Below are 23,219 nucleotides of genomic sequence, written 5' to 3'. Positions count from 1 at the left end.
TGTTTTATGAACCAGAATATGGCGTATCATGGTAAATGTGTCATGTACACATGTCAGCACTTTGGAAGGCCGGGGTGGCGGATCACTTCAGGTCAGGAGTTCAAGACCAGCCTGGTCAACGTGGCAAAACCCTGTCTCTACTAAAAATACAAAAAGTAGCGAGGTGTGGTGGTGCATGCCTGCAATCCCAGTTACTCAGAAAGCTGAGGCAGGAGAATCGCTTGAACCTGGTAGGCAGAGACTGCAGTGAGCTGGATCTCGCCATTGCACCACTTTAGCCTGGGAGACAGAGATGAGACTCCATCTCCAAAAAAAAAAAAAAAAAAAAAAAAAAAAAAAAGATTTGTTAGGTAGAACCAGAGCTGTGTTAATGACTTATATTTCCTCACTATGAAGTAAGATCCTTCTGAGTACTCTATTGTCCTATGAATTATGAGGTCAACTGGTCAGGCTGGCATAAGCAGCTGGTATTGCCAGCCCTTTGTGAGCACCAGGCACTGTTCCCTCTAATCCTCTCAGATGGTTCTTTCCAGCCTTGGATAGTTTCCTCGTATGCATGTCCCAGTTAGTACTCTGCTGAATGCTTGAGGATATCCTCCACAGATCTCTTTCTCTTTAGCTCTCTCCTAGTTTTCTGTCCTATAAATTCTAGCTGCCTAGGTGGTAGCTCTCAACATGTGGTAGTAGAGTCTGAAGTCTGATAAGTTCAGTTCAGTTTTGCCCATGTTGTGTTGAAAGAGGTCAGGTACTAGTTCTTTACCGGAAAGAAAATAACCTGAGAAATAATCCGACAACTGATCAGGAATACACAAAGATTCCAAAATTTCTAAACACTTCTTTTCCTCCATAATTAAGTTGTCTTTCAGTAAATGCAGAGCTCATGTTGAATGGAGTCCAGGGCCACCTTCCCTCTTTACTCCTTCTCCATAGTGCCCTCAGTCTCTCCTACCTGTCTTCTCTTTAAGGTCCTGCTTCCTCTGGCGGAAAGCCTGGAAGTTCTTGGAGACCTGATCGACTTTGTTTCTGGCTCTGTCCTGGAGAAGCAATGTTTGGTCGTTACAATTTCTCAGACTTATGTCCTTCACATTCTTCCGAGTGGAGCCAGAGCAAAGACCACAAACCTTGTTTTTGCTGACATGGACCAGGTCTCATGGGACAACTGTGGTGCATTTAACAAAGTCTCTTTCTCTACTCTGTCTTACCAAAGATTTGTCTTCATTTGCACTAAAGAACATAAGAAAGGAGAATGTGGGGAAATGAAAGCTCCCTTCTACCCTCAAAGGTAATACTCTTCAAGTTAAATCAGTTAAATAGGCCAAGAAATTAACCACCATTGATTTGATGAGGGATGTGTCTACATTCCGAACAACAGCATTTTGTTGGGGCCTCTCTATAAAGAGCGTAATAAAGTGTAACATGGAAAACCCATTATATCTAAACAAACAAAAGCTAAAGAGCTAAAAGAGATCAATTCCTCCCAAATCTCCAATTTTTTTCAAGTAGAAAAATTTTATTTTTCTGTAGGCAAATTTATCAGTCTTTTCTTTTCTGGCAAGAAGCAGCATTTAACTTGATTCTTTCTTGTTTTTTTTTTTCCCCTTGCATCAAAAATTAAACTTCATTAGCTGGAGTCTTATCAGTTGTTTAAAAATATTAATGACCTGGACATCAGTAACCTTGGATAATAATTTTAGCCTCTGTCATTTAATCTGTCATCTTGGATAAGTCATTTTTTTTTTTTTTTTTTTTTTTTTTTTTTTTGAGACGGAGTCTCGCTCTGTGGCCCAGGCTGGAGTGCAGTGGCACCATCTCAGCTCACTGCAAGCTCCGCCTCCCGGGTTTACGCCATTCTCCTGCCTCAGCCTCCTGTGTAGCTGGGACTACAGGTGCCCACCACCACACCCAGCTAATTTTTTGTATTTTTAGTAGAGATGGGGTTTCACCATGTTAGCCAGGATGGTCTCAATCTCCTGACCTCGTGATCCACCCGTCTCGGCCTCCCAAAGTGCTGTGATTCCCTCCCAAAGGCGTGAGCCACCGTGCCCAGCCCCAAGTCATTTTATATCATTAAGAGTGGTTTTTGTTATCATTACTAGCCAGAAGACTTGATGAGCTTGAGAGATCTTTTGTGGTGGCTTTAAAATATGTCTACAAATTATTTGATATTCCCCCCTTCATTCCTCTCCCATTGAATGTGATCTGGACTTAGTGACTCACTTCTAAGGAATAGAAGAATATAGAAGAAACGAGAGTATGTCACTTCTAAGCCTAGGTCATAAAACACATTGCAAATTCTTTTCTTTCTCTCCCTCTCTGCCCCCCACCCCGACCCTGAGACCCTTTGTTCTGAGGGAAGCTATCTCCTATTTAATGAAGCGACTCAATCAGTCCCCTGGAGAGGCCCATGTGGCAAGGAGCTGAGGCCTCCTGCCAACAGCCAGTGAGGAACGGAATCTTTCCACCAACAGCCATGTGAGTGAGTCACCTTGGAAATGGATCCTCCAGTGCCAGTCAGGCTTTCAGATGACTGCAGCCATGGCTGACATCTTGACTGTAATCTCATGAGAGACCCTGGGCCAGGAATAAGCTGCTCCTGAATTCCTGACCCTCAGAAACTGTGTGATGATAAATATCTGTTTTTAAGGCATTATATTCTGAAGTAATTTGTTATGCAGTGGTATAAAACAAACATATCCTGGAATCTTCCAGATCCTTCCAGTTTATGATTCCATAATTTAAATGCAGGAGAAGGTATCTCTAGTTGCCTGCTACTTTTGCTAATACTCCCCAAACTGCTTTGCCTGTTATATTTAAAAATTCTTCCTTGAACAGCCTGCATTTCATGCAACAAAACATTTTAGACAGAAAATGAAATGATATTTTTTGAATAGAGATATTTTTCAACTGGATATATACTATTTTGATAGCTTGTATGTTTTAATAAAATGAAGCCTTGGGAAATTTATGTCTTCCATAAAGTTCTGCAGCAGGAAGTGCTCTTTGGTCCTTGAGGGCTGTCAGAAGTTATGTGGAGCCAGGTGCGGTGGCTCATACCTGTAATCCCAGCACTTGAGGTCAGGAGTTCAAGACCTGCCTGGCCAACATGGCGAAACCCCGTCTCTACTAAAAATACAAAGGTTAGCCAGGTGTGGTGGTGCATGCCTGTAATCCCAGCTACTCAGGAGGCTGAGGCACGAGAATTGCTTGAACCTGGGAGGCAGAGGTTGCAGTGAGCCCAGATCATACTACTGTGCTCCAGCCTGGGCAACAGAGTAAAACTGTGTCTCAAAAAGAAAAAAAAAAAAAAAAAAAAGAAAGGTAGAAAAAAGAAGAATAAATTATGTGGATTTCTTGACATTTTATGCAATGTGTTGTGTTAAGAGCATTTTCCAAGATAGAATGTGTATAACTTTTACCAGACTTTCATAGAGCCTTGAGCCCCATGTCCTTCTCCCTACTCAAGATAAGAGTTAAGAACCACTTATCTGGTTCCTATTCCCACCTGTGGAAAATTAGGTACAGAGAGGTGAGTGACTCACCCACAGAGACAGAGATCTTCTGACTCTGAACTCAGTGCTCCGACTCCAATATGTAAAATCAATTCTACTTAGAAGAGGCAGCTCAGGGAAGTCTGGTTTTTGCAATACCCTCGAGTGTGCAGATTCTCAAGACTTTTACATTGATTATTTTGCTGTTGCATATCTTTTGCTTGATTAACTCATCATGCTGCTTCAGGAAAGGCGTAAAATGAATCTCTCCAGAAAACTCTGCCTTCCTGATGAACCTCTTGGCTTGGTCCCTTTCAGCTTAGCCTTTACATTGAAGTACACAGGAGCTCAAAGTGATTTATCACCGTGGTACCTGGTAGAATCCAAAATTGTTCCATGAAGGAAATACATTATGCTTTTCTTACTTGATTACTATAGATATGTCACTTATATGTTTCTTCACTATATTTTGCAAACTACCTCTTTACATACAGTACTGTTACCCATCTCTTTCTGAACTAAGCTAGATATGAATATTATTATCATAATAAATTAACATGTTTTGGTTGATGGACTGAAAACCAAAGTTAAGTTCTAATATTAATGTTCAGGATACATTCTGCCCATTTAGAAACTAACAGTTGCTAAAAAAAAAAAAAACCCCACAGATGTCTGAAAAATAAGTATAAATCTTTGGTGAATTGGAACATATCTTGCACTCCTCTTATATCTTTCAAGGTGCTGGTCATTCATTAGATTCTTTAAATACTTAATCACCAGTAACATTGAGCATTCACCGTAAGCAAGCCTGGGCTACTTAAAGCCAGTGGAGCCCGTGTTGTAAATGGCTGGTCCTAAAAGTATAGGAAATCCTGATTTTACCCCCACTTTTCTCACCACAATAGAGTTGCCAGCCATTCCCACCATCCCTGTGTGCTCCACGACACAATCTTTTTGCTGTAGCCAAAGCCAAGTTAGAGAAATCATAACGAAAACTACAGTCCTGGAGAACCTGGGGCTGAAGAATCTGTGCTGATGCCATGAACTGTCCAGAGAAAGGTCTAAGCTTGACTCCTGGCTGTCCCTCCTCCCACTTAGCTCCGGAAGATATCTGCTATGAGCTGGTTCCTGGGTTCTGCCAAATGATCTAGCATCATCTGGTCTTGGCCACTGTTCAGGTTCAGAGAGCACTGCCCTTCCTCCCCAAAGGTGGAAACAGATTTTCATAGCCTTGGAAACAGCCCCAGGGTTTCTGAATGCAAATGTTTCCAGAAAATTCAGCTTTATATCCTAACTTGAAAAATAATCTTGTAGCCGGAAGATAAAGTTGAATGAGTCAAGTACTGATTAGGTAGCTGTATTCTTCCGTAAACAGGAAGATATAGATATATTTGGCAGGGGGAGGGATATCTTTCACATTTTGGTGATTATTTTAAGAAGTAAAAACAGCTCTATATTTAAAAGTAATTTCAAAATAGCAGATTAGTCTCATTTGAGGAATGGCAGGAAAATCCTTTGACAAAGACATTAAATTTATTTCAAAGTTATCAAGGGGTTGAACTTAATTATAGATGGCAGCAAAGAGCAGAGAAAAAACTCCTTGCAAGTTTTCTAAAGAAAAACTAAGGTGAGATTTTCTAAAAGGATAATATATTTTAAAAGTTATATATAATATATATTATATGTATAATATATAATAAATATTTATATATATGTATGTTTTTAAATTTTGAGACAAGATCTTCTTGTGTCACCCAGGCTAGCATGCAGTGGTATGATCATGGCTCACGCAGCCCCAGATTCCAGGCTTAAGCCATCCTCCTGCCTCAGCCTCCAAAGTAGGTGGGACTACAGACACATGTCACCATGCCTGGCTAATTTTTTAAATTTTTTGCAGAGATAGGATTTGACCATGTTGCCCAGGCTGGTCTCGAACTCCTGGGCTTAAGTGATCCTCCCACTTTGGCCTCTCAAAGTACTGGGATTATAGGAATGAGCCACTATGCCTGGTGCCTCAACAAGTTATATTTTTAAAAAACAGGGAGAATAAAGGAGAAGAAAGGAAAGGGGAGGAAAAGGCCCTTTTGGTAACGATGGACTTAAGGACACACTACCCCAAAATATGGCACTGTAACATTTGAGAAAATAGCAGAGGCAGTAAGGTCACTCTCACCTTCTCCTGCCCTTCTGCCCCGAAGCAGTTCATAAGACCCACATGTGAAAGCTACTCTTCCTATACCCAAAGAAAAGGAACATTCTTATCTCTGAAGACACAGGTACACAGAGAAGAATCTGAACAAACAGGTCTTGCTAAATTAGGTCAGTTAATTACCATTAGGGTAATAAACTCTTTTTTCAAGTCTGTTTCTCCACAATTATCTACTTCTTCATCAAAGCTGGCATAGAAATACACAAGTCTAATTGTTTCTTCAGGTTTTCATTTCCTCATGAAGGCTCCTGTGTCACTTAAAACTGACATTAAATGAATTTGTATGTATTTCTCTTGTTAATCCGTCTCTTGTTCTAGGGGCCTCAGCTGTGAACTTGGATGGGTGAGGAAAATATATTTTTCCTGGCTGGGCAAGGTGGCTCCCACCTGTAATCCCAGCATTTTGGGAGGCCGAGGCGGGTGGATCACCTGAGGTCAGCAGTTCAAGACAAGCCTGACCAACGGAAACACCATCTCTACTAAAAATATAAAATTAGCTGGATGTGGTGGTGCACGCCTGTAGTCCCAGCTACTCGGGAGGCTGAGGCAGGAGAATCGCTTGAACCCAGGAGGCAGAGGTTGCAGTGAGCCGGGATGGTGATGGTGCCATTGCACTCCAGCCTGGGCAACAAGAGCAAAACTCTGCCTCAAAAAAAAAAAAAAAAAAAGGATACTTTTCCATGCTTACAATGTTTTTCTTTGAAATTCTTTCATCTGAAAGTTTGGAAGTTCAGTAAAATGAAGTAATTTAAGAAAACAAATGTGGTTTTCATGATTGTATCAAGAAAACACACCTCCTCTATACGTTGGGTAAGATGAATCCCTCCGCAGCATCAGTAGTGTTAGGCTGTGATCACTTCTGCTATCTACAAATTGCTTTAGATGGGACTTTGCAAAGCAGAGTCAAAATATATACAATGGAATTTCTTTTTTATGATAGTGATACTAATATATAGGAGTACTACTTTCACTAGAGGAGTTGTCTACATTTCAGTTTTCTAAAAGGATTAGATATTTTGATTTTGCATGCATTAGACACCAAGTATGCACTGAATATGAATTACAAAGCAACATCAAAAGGGAAATAAATACACATTGCAGAACATGAAAGTAGGTAAGAGCCAAGTTAATAAATATAAATTATGTGTCTTTTACTACCTACTATGCTATTATTGGTGCTCGACAAATATTTACTATTAAAAAACAAGGTGTGTCAATGGTCCCGAGTAATTCTACTATGCTGACTCAAATGATGACTGAAAATGCTTCACTAAACTCTTTTATTTTGCAGGTATTATTACTTGGCATTCAGAGCACATCAAACACCTCTTGCTAGCAAAGAGAGCTGTGTGGCTATCTTGGAAAAGTCCAGATTAGATCACTGGGTGCTGGGAAAAACAAAGGTAGTTTGTTCTTTATTGTTCAAATTGTCCCGTGTGATTTCTTTGTCTCTTGTCAGTGATGTCACTGGCATGAATGGCTCTGTAAGTTGTGTAGCTTAGCAAACAAGACCCCAGCCTAACAATGATCTTTGCTGGTCTTATGTCAAGAGGTTGGGGACCTTAGGGAGTAGAGGAGGAGGGTTTGCCTCCTGTTCTGTATGTAATTTGAGAGCCATTTAGCATTTCTAGAATGAAATCTTTGAGCTCATTTAAAAATGTTTCTTTTCTCAGTGCTGCTTATTCCAATACCACATGTAAATACACAAATCATATCAATGGCAGTGATGAGTTTCTAGTAGTGTTTTGTCCATTTTTTCACTGGACTCATGTTATTTGCTACATAGCCTGATTATTAGTCTCAGCATCTGTAGCTTTTCATTTGGGAGAACATCATGTCCCCATAGGATCCCAGGTTTTTATGGTCCATCCTGATTGCCTTAAAAAAACAGCCTCAGCCTTATTGTCGATGGCAACACTGCTCCTACTCAGCAGAAATTAGATCACTGTGGATCATCCAGGTACCTCACCGTCTGAACTTCCACTGTTGGCTGGGTCATTCCTCTTGGTCAGCACCTTTATCAGAGGCTATGGGGAAAGAGAGTAGATAGGGCTCATACTGAGAAAATGGAACTCCTGACTGACATGAGACAGGCCTGGAGAGCGTTTGGAATCGCTAAAACCCTGTTGACCTCATCATCTGTTTACATCAATTATCAAGGATTGGCTCAATCTTAGAAGGAGAATTGTATTTACCCCCATGAAGTCAGTAACGTGAGCATAAGTCACATCGCTATAAACTTTATTTATATCATTGTTTTAATATTTTCATTTAGAATATGCTGTAGTAGAGTGAATTTCTGTTGAGGAACCCATATATAATGTTAAAAATAATGTCTCATTTCAGGTTTTTCTCAAATATTACCATGTTGAGCAATTAAATTTGCTACTTCGAGAAGTCATAGGCAGAGTGGTTGTGCTACAGGCATATACCAAGGGGTGGCTTGGAGCCAGGAGATACAAAAGAGTCAGAGAGAAGAGAGAGAAGGGAGCCATTGCCATCCAGTCAGGTAAATGGTCCAGTTCTCATAAATACTGCTCTGGCTCTGGGTATTGGCATGCCATTAAGTACTGGGGAATACTCAACTGTTTCTTTTCTAAGTGGGTTCCCTCCCTCCCTCCTTCCCTCCATCCCTCCATCCCTCCATCCCTTCCTCCCTCCCTCCCTCCCTCCCTCTCTCCCTTCCTTCCTTCCTTCCTTCCTTCCTTCCTTCCTTCCTTCCTTCCTTCCTTCCTTCCTTCCTTCTTTCCTTCCACAAATGTGTATCAAGTGCAGGCTGGGCGCGGTGGCTCATACCTATAATTGCTGCACTTTTGGGAGGCCAAGGCGGGCAGATCATGAGGTCAGGAGATCGAGACCATCCTGGCTAACATGGTGAAACCCCATCTCTACTAAAAATACAAAAAATTAGCCGGGCGTGGTGGCAGGCGCCTTTAGTCCCAGCTACTCGGGAGGCTGAGGCAGGAGAATTGCATGAACCCGGGAGGTGGAGCTTGCAGTGAGTCAAGATTGTGCTACTGTGCTCCAGCCTGGGCGACAGAGCAAGACTCCGTCTCAAAAAAAAAAAAAAAGTGTATCAAGTGCCTACCGCACAGGTTCTGTGCTAGGTGCTGAAATCACAGCCATGAGCAAGACTGTGTAGGGGTGAAAGAAACTTTGTGTCCTGAAGGTTTGATAATTTGAGTCTATAAAACAAACTGATGAAGACAGATTAACAGGAGAAAAGACATACAAATTTATTAACATGCAAGTCATAAAAAGTATGAAACTCAAAGGCCAGATGGTTGAAGCTTAAATACCCTCTGTACAGGGGAGAGGGAAGTGGAGGATGTAGATAATTTTAAGGAAAGATTAAAAGATTTTCGGGGGAAATGAATGGGCCTAAAGAACAGGCAATAGCCTGGAACAAACTTCACCTGACCTCTGGGTGATATTTACTCCAGTTTTCCTTCCTGGGGTATGCATCAATTTCCCCTGGTTGACGAGCGATCTGGGGAAGGGATTCACACAGTTGAAAATCTTCTGGAGGAGCTAGCCTTCAGTAGATAGGGAGAGTTCAGAGGAAGCCCTTCCCTGCATTTGCTGCTACCCAGGTGCTCTAAGTTTGGAGTTCAAAGCAGCATATTTTGGGGAATTATTATCTGAGCCCCAACAACTGCCATGGTCCCTGACTTGCAGGTAAGCAAACATGTCTTTACAACAGAAGTGGCAGGATAGATAGTGGCAGTATAAATGGACCAATGATGTAAAGCCCCAGTCACACAGACATGTGCCGCATCTCCCAGAAAGACTGAGATAATATACACTTCAGGTCTGTGGTCAGGTGTTCAGTACCAGAGTTACTAATGCCATTTCCAGAAGGCTTTTCTAGTCCAGATGGAACTTATAAACCAAGGGGACAGGTTGCTAATCTCTTCATGTGCCCTGCCTAGTCAGTAACTCTTTGTTTACATATATGTGTCATTAGTGTTACACACAACATTTAAGTTCCTGTGCAATAGACAAATGATTATGAAAGCACCAGATCTTGAACAAACTGGATGATTTCCCTTATGATCTCATAACCCAGAATCCTAATGTGCCTCAGTCGATTTTGGACTTCATGAGCTCACCCAGCAACTTGGAGAGTTGTGATACTCAGAGATGGAAGGAACAAAAAGAGACGTTATGCTCCTCTGGGCGGCTTAATGCCCCAGTTTTGTATCTAAAAGACTTACCACCTTTGCCCCAGAGAGTCCCTTCCTCTTTTCTCTCTTTTTCTTCACCTTTCTTCCCTGCCTTTTCCCTTCCCACTGCACATCTTCCTCTCCCTCAGCATACCTCTCGGCACAGAATTCACTCACAGCAAATGACAATGTTGTGCTACTTATTATTTCCCTCTACTCCCCTCTTTCTCTTCTTCAACTTTCATGTTTATATTTTTCTCCCAATATAACAGATTTTGAAAGGGTCAGGCTATTCCAGTTCCTTTCTACCATCCCTCCTAAATCCCTCCCCCTGTATCATATCCCCAAGTCTTGAAGACAGGGCTTTCTCCAGGGATTAGAATGACAGGAAACCATCTCACCTGGGGTAGGGGTCCCACGTGATTCATCAGTGGAACCCAGAGTGTTCTGGAAATCACTGCCTGAACAAAAGCAACCCCTCAGAAGCATCTTCAAAGCCAAGCTGTGAGAACAGAGAGGCCTCTCTTCTTGCCATAGCTCACGTACCTCTGCTTATTTTGTTCAGTGAGAAAGCAGGAGGGAGGATGAGATGGGCAATAGATTGGAGGGGAAAACAGCTTATATCAATTCTCTGGCACGTTCTTAAATTAATGTCATTCCTAGCACATGGTTTTATATTTTTAGCCTGGAGAGGATATGATGCTCGGAGGAAATTTAAGAAAATAAGCAACAGAAGGAGTGAGTCTGCTGCTCATAATCAAGCAGGTAATTAAAACATCATTTTCACAGTGTCCACTTGAATATATTCTCTGACTAACTTCCTACAAGTGTAGAAAAGCTGAACGGTTAATAATTCAGGAGCACTGGAATGAGTCAGGAGTTCTGGGAGACAGGAGTCCTAGTGTTTGTTCTGACCCTCCTTGTGTGATAACTTTGATGCTAACAGTGAGCATGAGCATTTGCTGTTTGCCATACTTGGCTAGGGATGCTCTGACTGGGTTCTCTTGTATACCTGATATTATGGAGGAGGAAATTGAGGCACTGAGAAGTGAAGGGACTTGTCCACCCTCACACAGCTCATCAGTTGCAGAGCCAGCATTTGAACACAGGCCGTTTGGATAGAGGCAGCATCGCATGCTGCCACCTGAACAAAACCCTTTCCCTCTTGGAGTCACATGTCCCTCATCTGTTAAATGAGAGCGCTGGTTAAAAAGGTCCAGAAGGTGCCTTCCCATTTTGGAATTCTCTACTTATATGCAAGACCTGTCTCTCAGCATCACCGAGGAGGAATCACTCAGGGAGTTTCCCAGCACACTGAGTTTCCCAAATCCTGGCCTATATGCAGCTATCATGGTCCTCTGGGCCCCATGGCATGAGCACATGGCGGCTTCTATGGCTCAGCGTGCCCTTGGCAGCCTGAGAAGTGTGAGCTCTGGTTTCTGACTCATCCGTCCCCTCTCTGGCTCTTCAGTCACTCTGCTCTTCTGCAAATGGCAGTGTCCACTGTGGTTGCCAGCCTGGGCTCCCTCCCTCATTTGAAACTGCATATTCCTAATCGAGGCTTTGGAGGAAACAGGCCTCTGAGCTCCAGGAGCCACAAGAAATTGGAGACAGAATGAGAGAAATAGCTAGGCTGGTAGACTCAGCAACAGAGAGAGCGATAGGATTTCACATACAGCTGAGCTTGAAGTAAACTCTTAAATAAAACAGCTGCAACCTTTTCAAAGCGGTCCCTGCCCAGAACCTGGCTCCAAGTAAACTTCTCAGAACTCTTAGACCACTGTAGAAGCCTGATGTCTTCATTCAAAACTAAAATAGTTGGGTGGAAAGGGTGCTATTAAAATGCAAATGTTAACTTTTAACACCATCCCCTAGGAATTCTAAGCTCTACAACTTCAAAGCCTCAGGAAGAGGGATGCAATTCTTGTTACAGCTTAAGAGAGAACTCAAAGCACATCATTTGTTCCCTACTTGCCTGCTTCCCAACACACACACACATACACATACACACACACACACACACACACACACACACACACACACAGTCTCTCATTAAACGAAGGTACCGAACTGATTTCTGATCTTGCAGTTTGGTACAAAGCCCAACATGCGTTTTAAAATTTAAACTTTCTTGAGCGTATTTATTGTTGATCCACTGAGTTCAGTATTAGGAATCATAAATGCAATTTTCCCTAGTGAAAATCATCTTTAGAGTGCTCCCTGTTTTGCACTCTGTTCATGCCAAGTGAATGCTGCTGTAAAACAGAAATGGGTCTGCTTCATCATCATACTATCAGGATAGTGATAATTGTATCTTTTCAGTGGAGCACCTATGGGGTAGCTACCATGGAAGGATAATGTTGCTCAGCGGAACTATAAAAAACATACTTCTTTAAGGACATCTCTATCTTTTTTTTTTTTTTTTTTTTTAAGCCTTGCAAGCACCTAGCGGAACTTTAGAGAACACATTTCTTTAAGGGCGCCTCCTTTTTTTTAGCCTTGCGAGCACCTCCCCTTTCTTAGCCTTGCAGCCAAAGTGTTCTTGCCTATCAAGTGATGTTGAGAACTTCCATTAACTGAGTCTGCAGGGGCTTAGATGGGCATGAAGGTGGCACCAACACCACCTCTACCCTCTAAGAAGTGGTGTGGCAGCCAAAGCAAAGGCAGACAGCATCTGCCCTTCGGCCAACACCATGGACAGGAATTGGTATGCTGGTTTTGTGTTGGTGGTAAAGGTGCATGATAGGGTAGCAATGTTTGCAATTTTATGGGCAGTTTACTTTTACTTGGGAATATTTCCCTATCTTTACATTTGAAGGCATAATTGCATTTATCTAAGAAGCAAAGCAACTCATCCTGACTTTTCTGTTTGGGGTTGTGCTCTTCCCCAAACATAATCTCATTACAAGCCTCTCTTCGTCCCACTAGGACATTTCCGAGTAGAACGAGACCCAGATACAGCAGCTCCCCGCTTTGGGAGCCTGCAGGAAGTGGCTTAGGGATGTTATCATAGCACAACCATTTCCGGTTGTTTTCTAAGGTTATTCTCTAATTTATTATTTTTTCAAATCATTTCATTGGAAATTTAGATTCTGTGGAATGCATTTGTATTTCTAGTTCTGGCCCATAGTATTTTCTTAAGTGGTGTTGCTAAGATGGCTAACATACGTTATATATTTTTAAAAGAGCAGCCCTTGAAATTTAGGAAGCATTTGGCCTACATGTTGCTACAGAGCAGCGCATATTGAAATTTGTTTTCCTTTCATCTCCTTCCCAATAAAAGCAGCCGTGCGGCTTATCCCTTTAGCTTCCTCAGAACTTCCTTTCAGAATTCCCGATCTATTACGGCACATTCACATACCAGAAACAAGATGCCTTTTCATGCTGTCAACCTTTTTCATCTGAAATGTAAATTAATTCTTGCTGGTATGCCTTGACAGAGATCAAAGTCAGGGAATTAACCTTCCCAGGCTTTCTCCTCGTGAGGACTGGGCGGCCACCATTAGGAACTCTGTGTCCTTGTTATCAGGCCCTCCTCCAGGCAGCCCTCAGTCTAGGAGCCACCATTTCAAAGGCTCAGAGTCCTTGGTAAATGTCCTCATCATTACTTTAAACTGAGTGAGAAATGATCTGCCTGGCTAATTATTGAGAGATAGGCCTGCTCATTTTTAATCGTGGGCCCTTCACTCAGATTCCAGGAGCAGGTTTAAGTGGTTCTGACAGCCAGTGGTCTTGGTGTGATCCAGGGAGGGACAGGGCTCCAGACTGGAAACCTCTCCCCCTACTCAGTGGGTCATTTCTTGCTTGTCAGTCTTTGAGGTAGGCCACATTTGCATTTTCAAAATAAACAGATGCCTTTCAAATACATGAGCTGGTGGTGTAGAGATCTCTGTGGGCCCAAACAGTTCACCAGCCAGTAATCAAATGCTGGAAGAGAAAACAAACAGAAAAAAATACCCTGGGTACACAAGGATACATTTCCTATGTGTATAACACTGCACAGTCAATAAAGAGCCTTTATGAGATGTAGCGGGGAGAGGGGAGAGGAAGAGAGAGTATAGGAGCCTGAGCAAAGGTATTGTCCGTCAGTTTCTTTTTTGCAGGGCTGTGGGAGGCAGGAAGCAACTTTGTATATCACCTTGGCAAGAAGTGGCATGTTTCATTGTTTTTAGTATTGGCTAATAATTCTGACAATGGGTTCTTGCCACAGGAAAACACATTCCTTTAAATGCCAAAGAATTCAAATACATACTTTGTTAAAATCTGAAAAAAATTGTACATATTAGTGTTCAAATAGATGGTGTATTCTAAGTAAAAAGTAACAGTGATATTGATTCCATTGCTAATCTATTATATTTTTAAATTATCTTATGTTTCAGAAATTGGACCTAACTATATTTATTCAACCAAAAAATGTTTACATTCCTCAGTGAAAATTATCAAAACAAACAAACGGCAGGGAACTTTTTAAAACATCTACATATAATGTCTCATTCATTAATTTTCTAAAGCATTGGCTTTCAAACTGCCCCTCTAATTCAGGATCCACGTTTTAGATGAGAGAAAAGTTGTGGGCCTCCCTCTCTCAAAGGTGAAATGCCCTTTGAATAGGTGACAGTGTAGCCCTAGGGGCTGGAAGCGTCTCCCAGGAGGAGTGGTCTTCCGGCACTTCACTGCTACATACACACACACACACAGAGGAGTCGGAAGAGCCACTAGTTTTCAGGATGTTTTCATCTAATTGCTTCAGTGCTGTGGAAATTGTTATTTTCTCTTTCTCTCTGTTCTTGAATCAGCTTCCTACATACTCCCCTCCTTGGCCCTGCCAACAACACAGATGTTATCAGAAGATAACAATAGCTCTAACAGTGGCGGCCATTTCTCTTCTGATGCTCTTTGGGGAGAGTGCTTTTCCCAGCATCAGCAGGGACTCTGATGAGGCTGGCAGGGTGCCTTCCTTGAGCCTGTGAACAGGCATTTTAAGCCACTGCAGCTGGGAACCACTGAGCACATCATGGGATGCGTGCAGAGCAGAGTTGCTTTAAATGCTGCTACCAGAAGAGAAAGCAAACATCGTATCCAGACAGCCTGACCCTACATTGTAACAGAACCAAGTTTTTGGTGTTTAAAACTGCCTGAACTTTTAAACTCTTTCAGTGCAAGGTTTTCTCCTAGCCTTTTCAAAAGGCTGTTTAAAAGGCTGTTTCCTTTAGCATTGTCGGTCAGTTGGCAATGAGTAGGTGGTTGTAATTTCCTAGAACTAAATTTCCAGATACATCCCTACGTGTGTGTGCAGGACAACTATATTTAAACTGGGATATTTCTTTCATTCACTTACTTAACTACTTTTTGTTAAGCACCTACTTTATGCTGGGGCTCCCAGGGTAAACAATGAGATTTAATTTGGGGCTTCAAATTCTCCAACTCCAATACAGAGCGCTCTAAAATATGCTTTTCCTCAAAGTCATGCTGTTTGAATAAATCAAGTACTCTATATTTTGCCAACACTCATTGGAAAGGAGTTCTGTAAAATCTAAAACAATACAAAGACTGCAAATTACTACAAAACACAGCCAAGGGTGTACACTGAAATGACCTGTGCTTCTTGAAGGTAAAAATGACTGTAGTAGATATTTTTCATCCTGCTAAAGCTGTACATAAGTAGATTGTTGATCCCAAGCCAAACAAGAAGGGGAGTGTAAGTCAATGCACCATTGAGAGAAAAGGCCCATTTTGAACAAACAGAAGGAAAACAAGCATGCCCTCTGTCACTCTTTTCTGTGTCTCAATTTGTAGTTCTACCTCTATTTCACTTTTTCTTCACTCATTTCATTTCTATTTCTTAGATCCCTGGTCATTTCACACAAAAGCTTAATTCCTCAGAGTGACAGTCTATATCATAGGAAGCACAGGTCTGAAAGAAGACAAGATCCAAACTCTTCTTGGCCACAGGGCAGGAGGCAGCTGCCTCTCTTTTCCTGGTGTTTTCCATATTCACATATCCACACGATAGCAATGAAACATCTGGGGGAAATAATTGACCTGGTGAACCTGAGCTTGAGATGCACTGTGAACTGCAAACTAGCCCTCCTCATCCCCCTACACCCCCATCTTCTAAACCGTTGTTTAACACAAGACAGGATGCCCTTCAGTCCTAGGCGAGAGGTCCTGCTCACTGCTCACTTCACTCTCATGCTATCTTGGTTTCCCTAGCTCTCCCATACTTGAGAAACTGGGGCTGATTTCTTTTCCTTTCTTTCTTTTCTTTCTTTCTTTCTCTCACTCTGTCACCCAGGTTGGAGTGCAATGGCTCATTCTCGGCTCACTGGAGCCTCCCGCTCCCAAGTTCAAGGGATTCTCCTGCCTCAGCCTCCCGAGTAGCTGGGATTACAGGCACACACCACCACACCACAACATGGGGTTTCGCCATGTTGGTCAGGCTGGTCTCAAACTGCTGACCTCAAGTGATCCACACGCCTTGGCCTCCCAGAGTGCCGTGCTGGGATTATAGGCATGAACTACTGTGCCTGGCCTGGGGCTGATTTCTGACAGCTGCAGGCTTAACATATCTTGTAGGGGGAAATGTCTAGGGGGCAAGCATTGTGGTTTACTTTAGGAAAACATGCCTTGTGTGTGACAAGGCTTAGAGCAAGTGGTGTAGTGCAGAGAGAGGATGGCCTGTGGCTTCGAGGTTTCTGACAAGAAATGAGCTCTGCCAAATCTCTCTTTGGCACAAACAATAGAATTTTTGTCATGGCATAGCTTGGAATGCACAGGAATCTTCTTTGCTATGGAATAAAATTATTGCCCATGCTAGGATTAAATAAGCCAGAGGGCAGAACACTGTTTACCTAATACACAGAGAGGAAGCTGCAAAGTCATTGTGGGCTTGAGGTCCACTTGTGCCCAATATCACATTGGCACGGCACACGTATGCTTAAGATGAAACCTTTGTGCAACAGTAGGTACCCCTAGGACTCGATATTATAACTTCAGAGGACACCAGTGGTTAGAGCCTCCAATTTGGAATCAGTTTTCTCCTTTATGAACCTTGCTGAGCGCTCCAGACTCTGGCTGCAAAGAAGTGGTGCCTGAAAAGGTATCTTTGCCACCTCAACACAGAATGAAACAACATTATTATGATCAACACTTGAGCTGCCTTTACTCTGTGTCTTTAAAAAAAATTCATGTAAAATCGTAGGATATGTTGTCACATTCTATAACTTTTAGTTGTTGTCTAGACTGTAACTACACAATAGTAAAGAAACATTTAGGGGAAAACTAACTGGGCTATGGCAAGAATGATCATACAATTTTTCTTCAAAAGACTCTTGGAAATAGAAAGGCAGGCTTTGTTTTACCTCTTAACAGATGAACCAGGAGTACAGAGAGTTAAATAAGTTGTATCTCTCCTTATGTGTCCTGCAAGGTTTTTTTTTTTTTTTTTTTTTTTTTTTTGAGAAGGAGTCTTGCTCTGTGGCCGAGGCTGGAGTACAGTGGCACAATCTCGGCTCACTGCAAACTCCACCTCCCAGGTTCATGCCATTCTCCTGCCTCAGTCTCCTAAGTAACTGGGACTACAGGCCCCCGCCACCAGGCCTGGCTAATTTTTATGTATTTTTATGAGAGACAGGGTTTCACTGTGTTAGCCAGGATGGTCTCTATCTCCTGACCTCGTGATCTGCCCGTCTCGGCCTCCAAAAGTGCTGGGATTACAGGCGGGAGCCACCGTGCCCGGCGTGTTCTTCAAGTTTAAGCACTGGCTTCAGAGCCCTCTTCAGAGCCTTCACTCAGTGCTCTTTCCAGTAGACCATGCCCTGCTATTGGTTTCCATCTTGAATATGGCACATTGGACATAAGGTACCAGTCAAAGCTCTGGAAAGAGTTAAAATACTGTCCTAGGCATATGGAGTTTAGAGTCAAATAATGAACTTTAAATGATGGCTATGTTGCCATTTGCCATGTAGTTTGGGGAAAATTACTTAACTTCTGAGCCTTAGTTTCCTCAGCTGTAAAATGGGACTCATTAAGGCCTAATCCTCAGGACTGCTATGAAGATCATAGCAGGTATATATGCAAAGCATCCTGCACAGTACCTGGCACATGGTACATATTCACTAAATGAAATGTGACTTCCCTCTCTGTACTCCCTTCCTAAATGTGAACTACATAGGGGGGAAAAAAAAAGTCTGTGTAATACTCTTCTATGGAGGACATAATAATGCTATAACTTCAGGCTGGGCACAGTGGCTCAAGCATGTAATCCCAGCACTTTGGGAGGCTGAGGTGGGTGGATCACTTGAGGTCAGGAGTTTGAGACCAGCCTGGCCAACATGGCAAAATCCTGTCTCTACTAAAAACACAAAAATTAGCTGGGCATGGTGGCTCGTGCCTGTAATCCCAGGTACTTGGGAGGCTGAGCGGGGAGGATTGTATGAACCCAGGAGGTGGAGGTTGTAGTGAGCCAAGATTGCACCACTGCACTCCAATCTAGGTGACGTGGTGAGACCCCATCTCAAAAAAACAAAAACAAAATGCTGTAACTTCAAAAAGATGAAACAATTTCTTTCAGTTTTGGAGAAAAATAGTACCTGTCAAATCTCAAATTCGGTTACAGTAAAATCTTCATAAAAAGAATTTTCCGGCTGAGTGCGGTGGCTCATGCTTGTAATCCCAGCACTTTTGGAGGCCAAGGCGGGCGGATCACGAGGTCAGGAGATTGAGACCATCCTGGCTAACATGGTGAAACCCCATCTCTACTAAAAATACAAAAAATTAGCTGGGCGTGGTGGCGGGCGCCTGTAGTCCCAGCTACTCGGGAGGCTGACGCAGGAGAATAGTGTGAACTCGGGAGGCAGAGTTTGCAGTGAGCCGAGATCACGTCACTGCACTCCAGCCTGGGCGACCCAGCAAGACTCCATCTCGAAAAAAAAAAAAAAAAAAAAGAATTTTCCAAGTCTTAACTTATGTCTTGTTTATTTGACAAGGAAAAAATAGAATACAACAATAAATAACATGTAAGAGATTTCAAGTGGTTTTGTTTTGTTTTTGCAAAGAGCTGTGCTCCATTCATGCTGAAAGCTTGATTCATTTGTGTATATAAAATTTTGGGGAACCTCAATATTGTTAAGACTTAGGTGTTGTGCCCCTGACATAATTTTTCCCCCTCACTAGTTTGAGGCCCTTTTGCAACTTGTTCTGAAAGCTAGCAAGTTCCCTTGTCACCCTGCTTCTGTAAAGCCAGAAATTCTAAAATCTAGGAGCTGAATATCACCCAGATTTGTTGCCTTCTGGTGTGGAAAGCAAGTTGCCTTTCAGATGTCTGAAGAGTTGGAAGATCTTGGTGAACCTATCATGTTTAACCCACAGTGACGGGTGATTGGCAGCGTAACAGCTGAGCGACAGCCGTTTGGCCAGGAGTTCAAACCTCAACACGATGAGCCATAGCAGGATCACGGTTTGATTTGCTGTGGCCATGAAGTCTGAATCACCAAATACAGACACAGAGGCAAGGGTGACAGCTGGTAGCCATTCTCGTCAATAAAGTTGTGACGGTTGAGATGTACAAGTAACTAGAGCCTGCTAATTTCATAGACTTTGAGCCAAGTGCTTAGTGTCAAAACCAGCTATGGTCAATGATGCAAATGGTTGTGAAAAGTCCTTCATCAACAGCAAGGCTCTCCCCATCGGACTCTTTCCTCCTGATGGATTAGAAGCAGATTGAATCCTGCTTTCTAGGAATAGATCCAGTTTGAAGAAAAGGAGGCCTTATTTTTAAAAATTCTAGTAACTTCTTAAAAGTCTAATTTATTAAGTATAATTTACATACAGTAAAATTCAGTTTGAGAAAACTGGATCCCCTCCGCAATCAAGAAAAACAACATTTCCAAAAAGTTCCCTCATGCCCTTCCTGATGTCCACCCCCACTCATCCTCAACCCCTGATAACCACTAATGGGTTTTCTGTCCTATAGTCTTGCCTCTTCCTGAGTCTTGTCCTTATAGTCTTGACTCTGTAAATGGAGTCATACAGTGTGAAACTTTTGAGTCTGGCTTTTTTCACTTAGCATAATGCTTCTGAGATTCATCTGCATGTTGCATTTTTTTAGTAGTTCATTTATTTTCATTGCTGAGCAGAATGTCAGTGTATGGATGTACCACAATTTTATTCATTTACCAGCGGAAGGACCTTTGGATTGTTTCCAGTTCTTGGTGATTATGAATAAAGCTCTTATAAACATTTAGAGCATTTTCCTTTTAAGTAAAATGTATAGGAAAGTAAATAACTTTGCTTCACAGGAAACTAGAACTGTAGGAGCAGGAATGATCCTAGAGGTGGGAGTTGTTTTCTTTTTCATTAGCTGACAGGTATGGTTATTTTATACTTTTGCATAGCAATTTATAGTCTATTCAAAGCACTTGCACACACCTTACTTCCCATAATTATCATTATAGTAACCCTGAGAAGTAGGCTAGGAATCTTGCTTCATTTTACAGGTGGAAGCTAGGAAATCTCCTATAATCCGGACTTCCTAATCCTTATTTGCTGTCCTTCCTTCCAAACGTTTTCTCAACATCCTGTCTGTGCAGAACATTCTGCTAGGTTCTTTTGGGGTACCCACAAAAATTTTTTTCCCATCAAGACGGAGCAGTCTTACATGGAATCAAACTGAACCCCCTGACCCAGGCGTGAGAGGAATACAAAACTGAGCCACTTAACACACACAACCAAAACAAACAAAACAACCACCCAAAACTGAACACACTGAAAAACAACCAGCACACACAACGACCGTGCGAAACACGCGGCGGCAAAACACTGAAAAACTAACCCAAAGCCGCAAGAAGCAAACAGTCTATAAGCTACCAGAAGCAGGCAGGACGTAAATTTTAAGAAAGAAATCTTGAGGTTGGTGGGAGTCAGAAGAGAATGGATTGACAGTCCCTAGATGATCAGAAAGAAGGGGAATTCCCCAGACAATACTGTTCCAGGACAAGGAAGAAACTGATTTCTAGGATAATGGAAAACTTCCCGCCTTGGCTTCCAGGTTGGGGAAAACAGTTACCAGGCAAGATTTTCTTTGAACTCAGTCAAAGTTTAACTGGGATAATGACTGGAATTAAGTACTGGATAATCAAAGTGGAAAATGCTTTCAGAGGCCTGAAATTGCTAGACTTGTTTTGTGTGGTAGAGATGGAGGCCAGGATTTCTTATGGGCTGTAGAAAAAAAAAATGTGTCAATGAGATTCTATTCTTTAAGAATCCAACTTTCTTGGTGCTGCTTTTGGTGGCATTTGCCTGTCAGACCTCCCACAAGTTGGCCTCTTTATCCTTTATATTCTGATAAGATGGCTGATGACCAGCTGTCAGTCCAAGCCAGAAACCACACAGGCTCCTTGTAAAATCTGCCAGCAGCAGTTAGGAGGGGAAGCCTGGGCTTTTGTGCCTCATCCATATGTGCCTTCTCTGCCAGATACAGTGGGTGCCCTTTGCCAGGCCCATTATGAGGGCAGGAACGTTTACCCAGCCTAGATCACCAACCAGGAAACCTACCAGGACAGTCTCTGTGAAAAAATGCCTGATCTGTCCTTTGGGTGGATCACTAAATGCCAGGCCAGGCCAGAGCCTCTTCTGCAGCAGCTAATCTGTGGGACCATTAGAGGCCCAAGCACATGAAAGAACGTACAAAGGTCTGATTTTTTTACTTTCATTTATAAAGGGGAAAAAAAGGAGAACAAGGATTATTATTTTTAAATGTTTAAATAAATGACCTGCATCATGTAATATTTAGGAGTTCAGACATTAGGAAAAAATTTTGTGCTTGGGTTCAAATCCTGGCTCTGCCACTCTACAGCTGTGGGACTTTGGGCAAGTCATTTAACCTCCCCTTGTCTCAATTTCCTCAGCTGTAAAATGGGAATAAAGTAGTCGCTCTCTTTTAGGGTTACTATGAGGATTAAATGAGTTAATGTTTGTAAAGGACTGAGAACAATGCATAGAACATAATAATCCATATGCGTGATAATGTTTGTTAAATAAAAATAATGGAGCTTTTCTTACCTCCTCCCACCCAGTTTTCCCCCGCACCTCCCAGCCAAATCAAGCTGAAAGTACATACCTTTCAGTTTGATCTTTTCCTTCTTTCTTCTAATTTCCATCATTAACATCTGTCATGCTACTCCCCAACTCCAAAATTAGATTCCTAGGGCTGCCATAACAAATTACCGCACACTATGCAGCTGAAAACAACAGAAACTTATTCTGTCACAGTTCTGGAGGCTAGAAGTCCATCAAGGTGTCAGCAATGTTGGTTTCTACTGGAGGTTCTGTGGGAGAGTCTGTTCCAAGTCTCTCTCCAGACTCCTGTTGGTTCCTGGCAATCTTTGGCCTTCCTTGGTTTGTAGACCCATCACTCCACTCTCAGTTTCCATTGTCATATGCCTTCTCCCTGAGTCTCTCTGTATCTTCACATGGCCTGTTTGTAAGGACTTCAGTCATTGGCTTCAGGACCCACCTTCATCCAACATGACCTCGTTTTTAATTAACTACATCTGCAAACACCCTGTTTCCAAGTAAGGTCACATTCTGAGGTTCTGAATAGACATGTATTGTGGGATATCACTAGTCAAACTGATACACCCCCTTTAAAAGTTGCGGGTGCTTTCATATCTTTAATCTCTTTTTACTCTTACTTTCTGTATTAGAATGCGAGCTCCTTAGAGGAAGGGCCTGTGTCTCTTTAAATTTACTTTGAGGCAGCTAGAAATGTTTACTTGGCCACTTGAAAGGAATGGAGAGACAAGGGTGATAGCAAGCTGGGTGTGGAAAGGTGATGCCCAAGATGGAGGAGTCAACCAGAAGGAGGGAGAACGACAGGATTTTAAAAAATCGCATCTGAGCAAATAATAAAGGAGAAAGGTCAGAGATACCAAATATTCTAATGTGGAAGTACATTTGGAAGCACTGCTGCCAGAAATAGAAATAGCCAAAGCCAGAAGGAAGGTGCAGGAAGTGAGAACAAGGTCTAGATAAGAGGCCAGGAAAAAAGGAGATGTGGACAGAGTTAGGGTTGACTGCCTCGGGGCGGGACCAGAAAAAATCTCCTCCATGAGGAGGGGGAGTCCTGCTGCCAGTGTAGTTTCTGTCTAAAGTCGGGAGATCCAATGGAAAGAACCTGCCTTCTCCAGATATCTGAGGTAAAAGATGTTGGAACATCTTCAGCCCCTCGTGACCTTGAGGTCATGGAGAATGGAAGAAGAGATGTGACAGCTGCGAAAATCCCTAGTGGAGCCATGATTTTGGGGAATCCAGCAGGAAGTAAGCTGACTGGACAATGAGAAGCTGCCATGTGATATT

The 23,219-nt window shown here is 42.4% G+C and overlaps 1 protein-coding gene across 1 annotated transcript in view; it reads left to right on the top strand.

Annotated features, from left to right (window-relative positions):
- Positions 1-23,219, top strand: part of MYO3B (myosin IIIB) — a 498,102-nt gene that overhangs the window by 327,713 nt on the left and 147,170 nt on the right. Inside the window, exons 26-28 of the mRNA XM_050751472.1 lie at positions 6,989-7,100; positions 8,044-8,206; positions 10,548-10,628. Of these exons, the coding sequence (XP_050607429.1) occupies positions 6,989-7,100; positions 8,044-8,206; positions 10,548-10,628 (356 nt within the window). The remainder of the gene's footprint in view (positions 1-6,988; positions 7,101-8,043; positions 8,207-10,547; positions 10,629-23,219) is intronic.

Source organism: Macaca thibetana, chromosome 12 (assembly GCF_024542745.1).
Source record: "Macaca thibetana thibetana isolate TM-01 chromosome 12, ASM2454274v1, whole genome shotgun sequence".
NCBI classification, from domain to species: Eukaryota; Metazoa; Chordata; class Mammalia; order Primates; family Cercopithecidae; genus Macaca; species Macaca thibetana.
The sequence above is the reverse complement of the archived record's forward strand: the minus strand, read 5'-3'. Positions and strand labels throughout refer to the sequence as shown.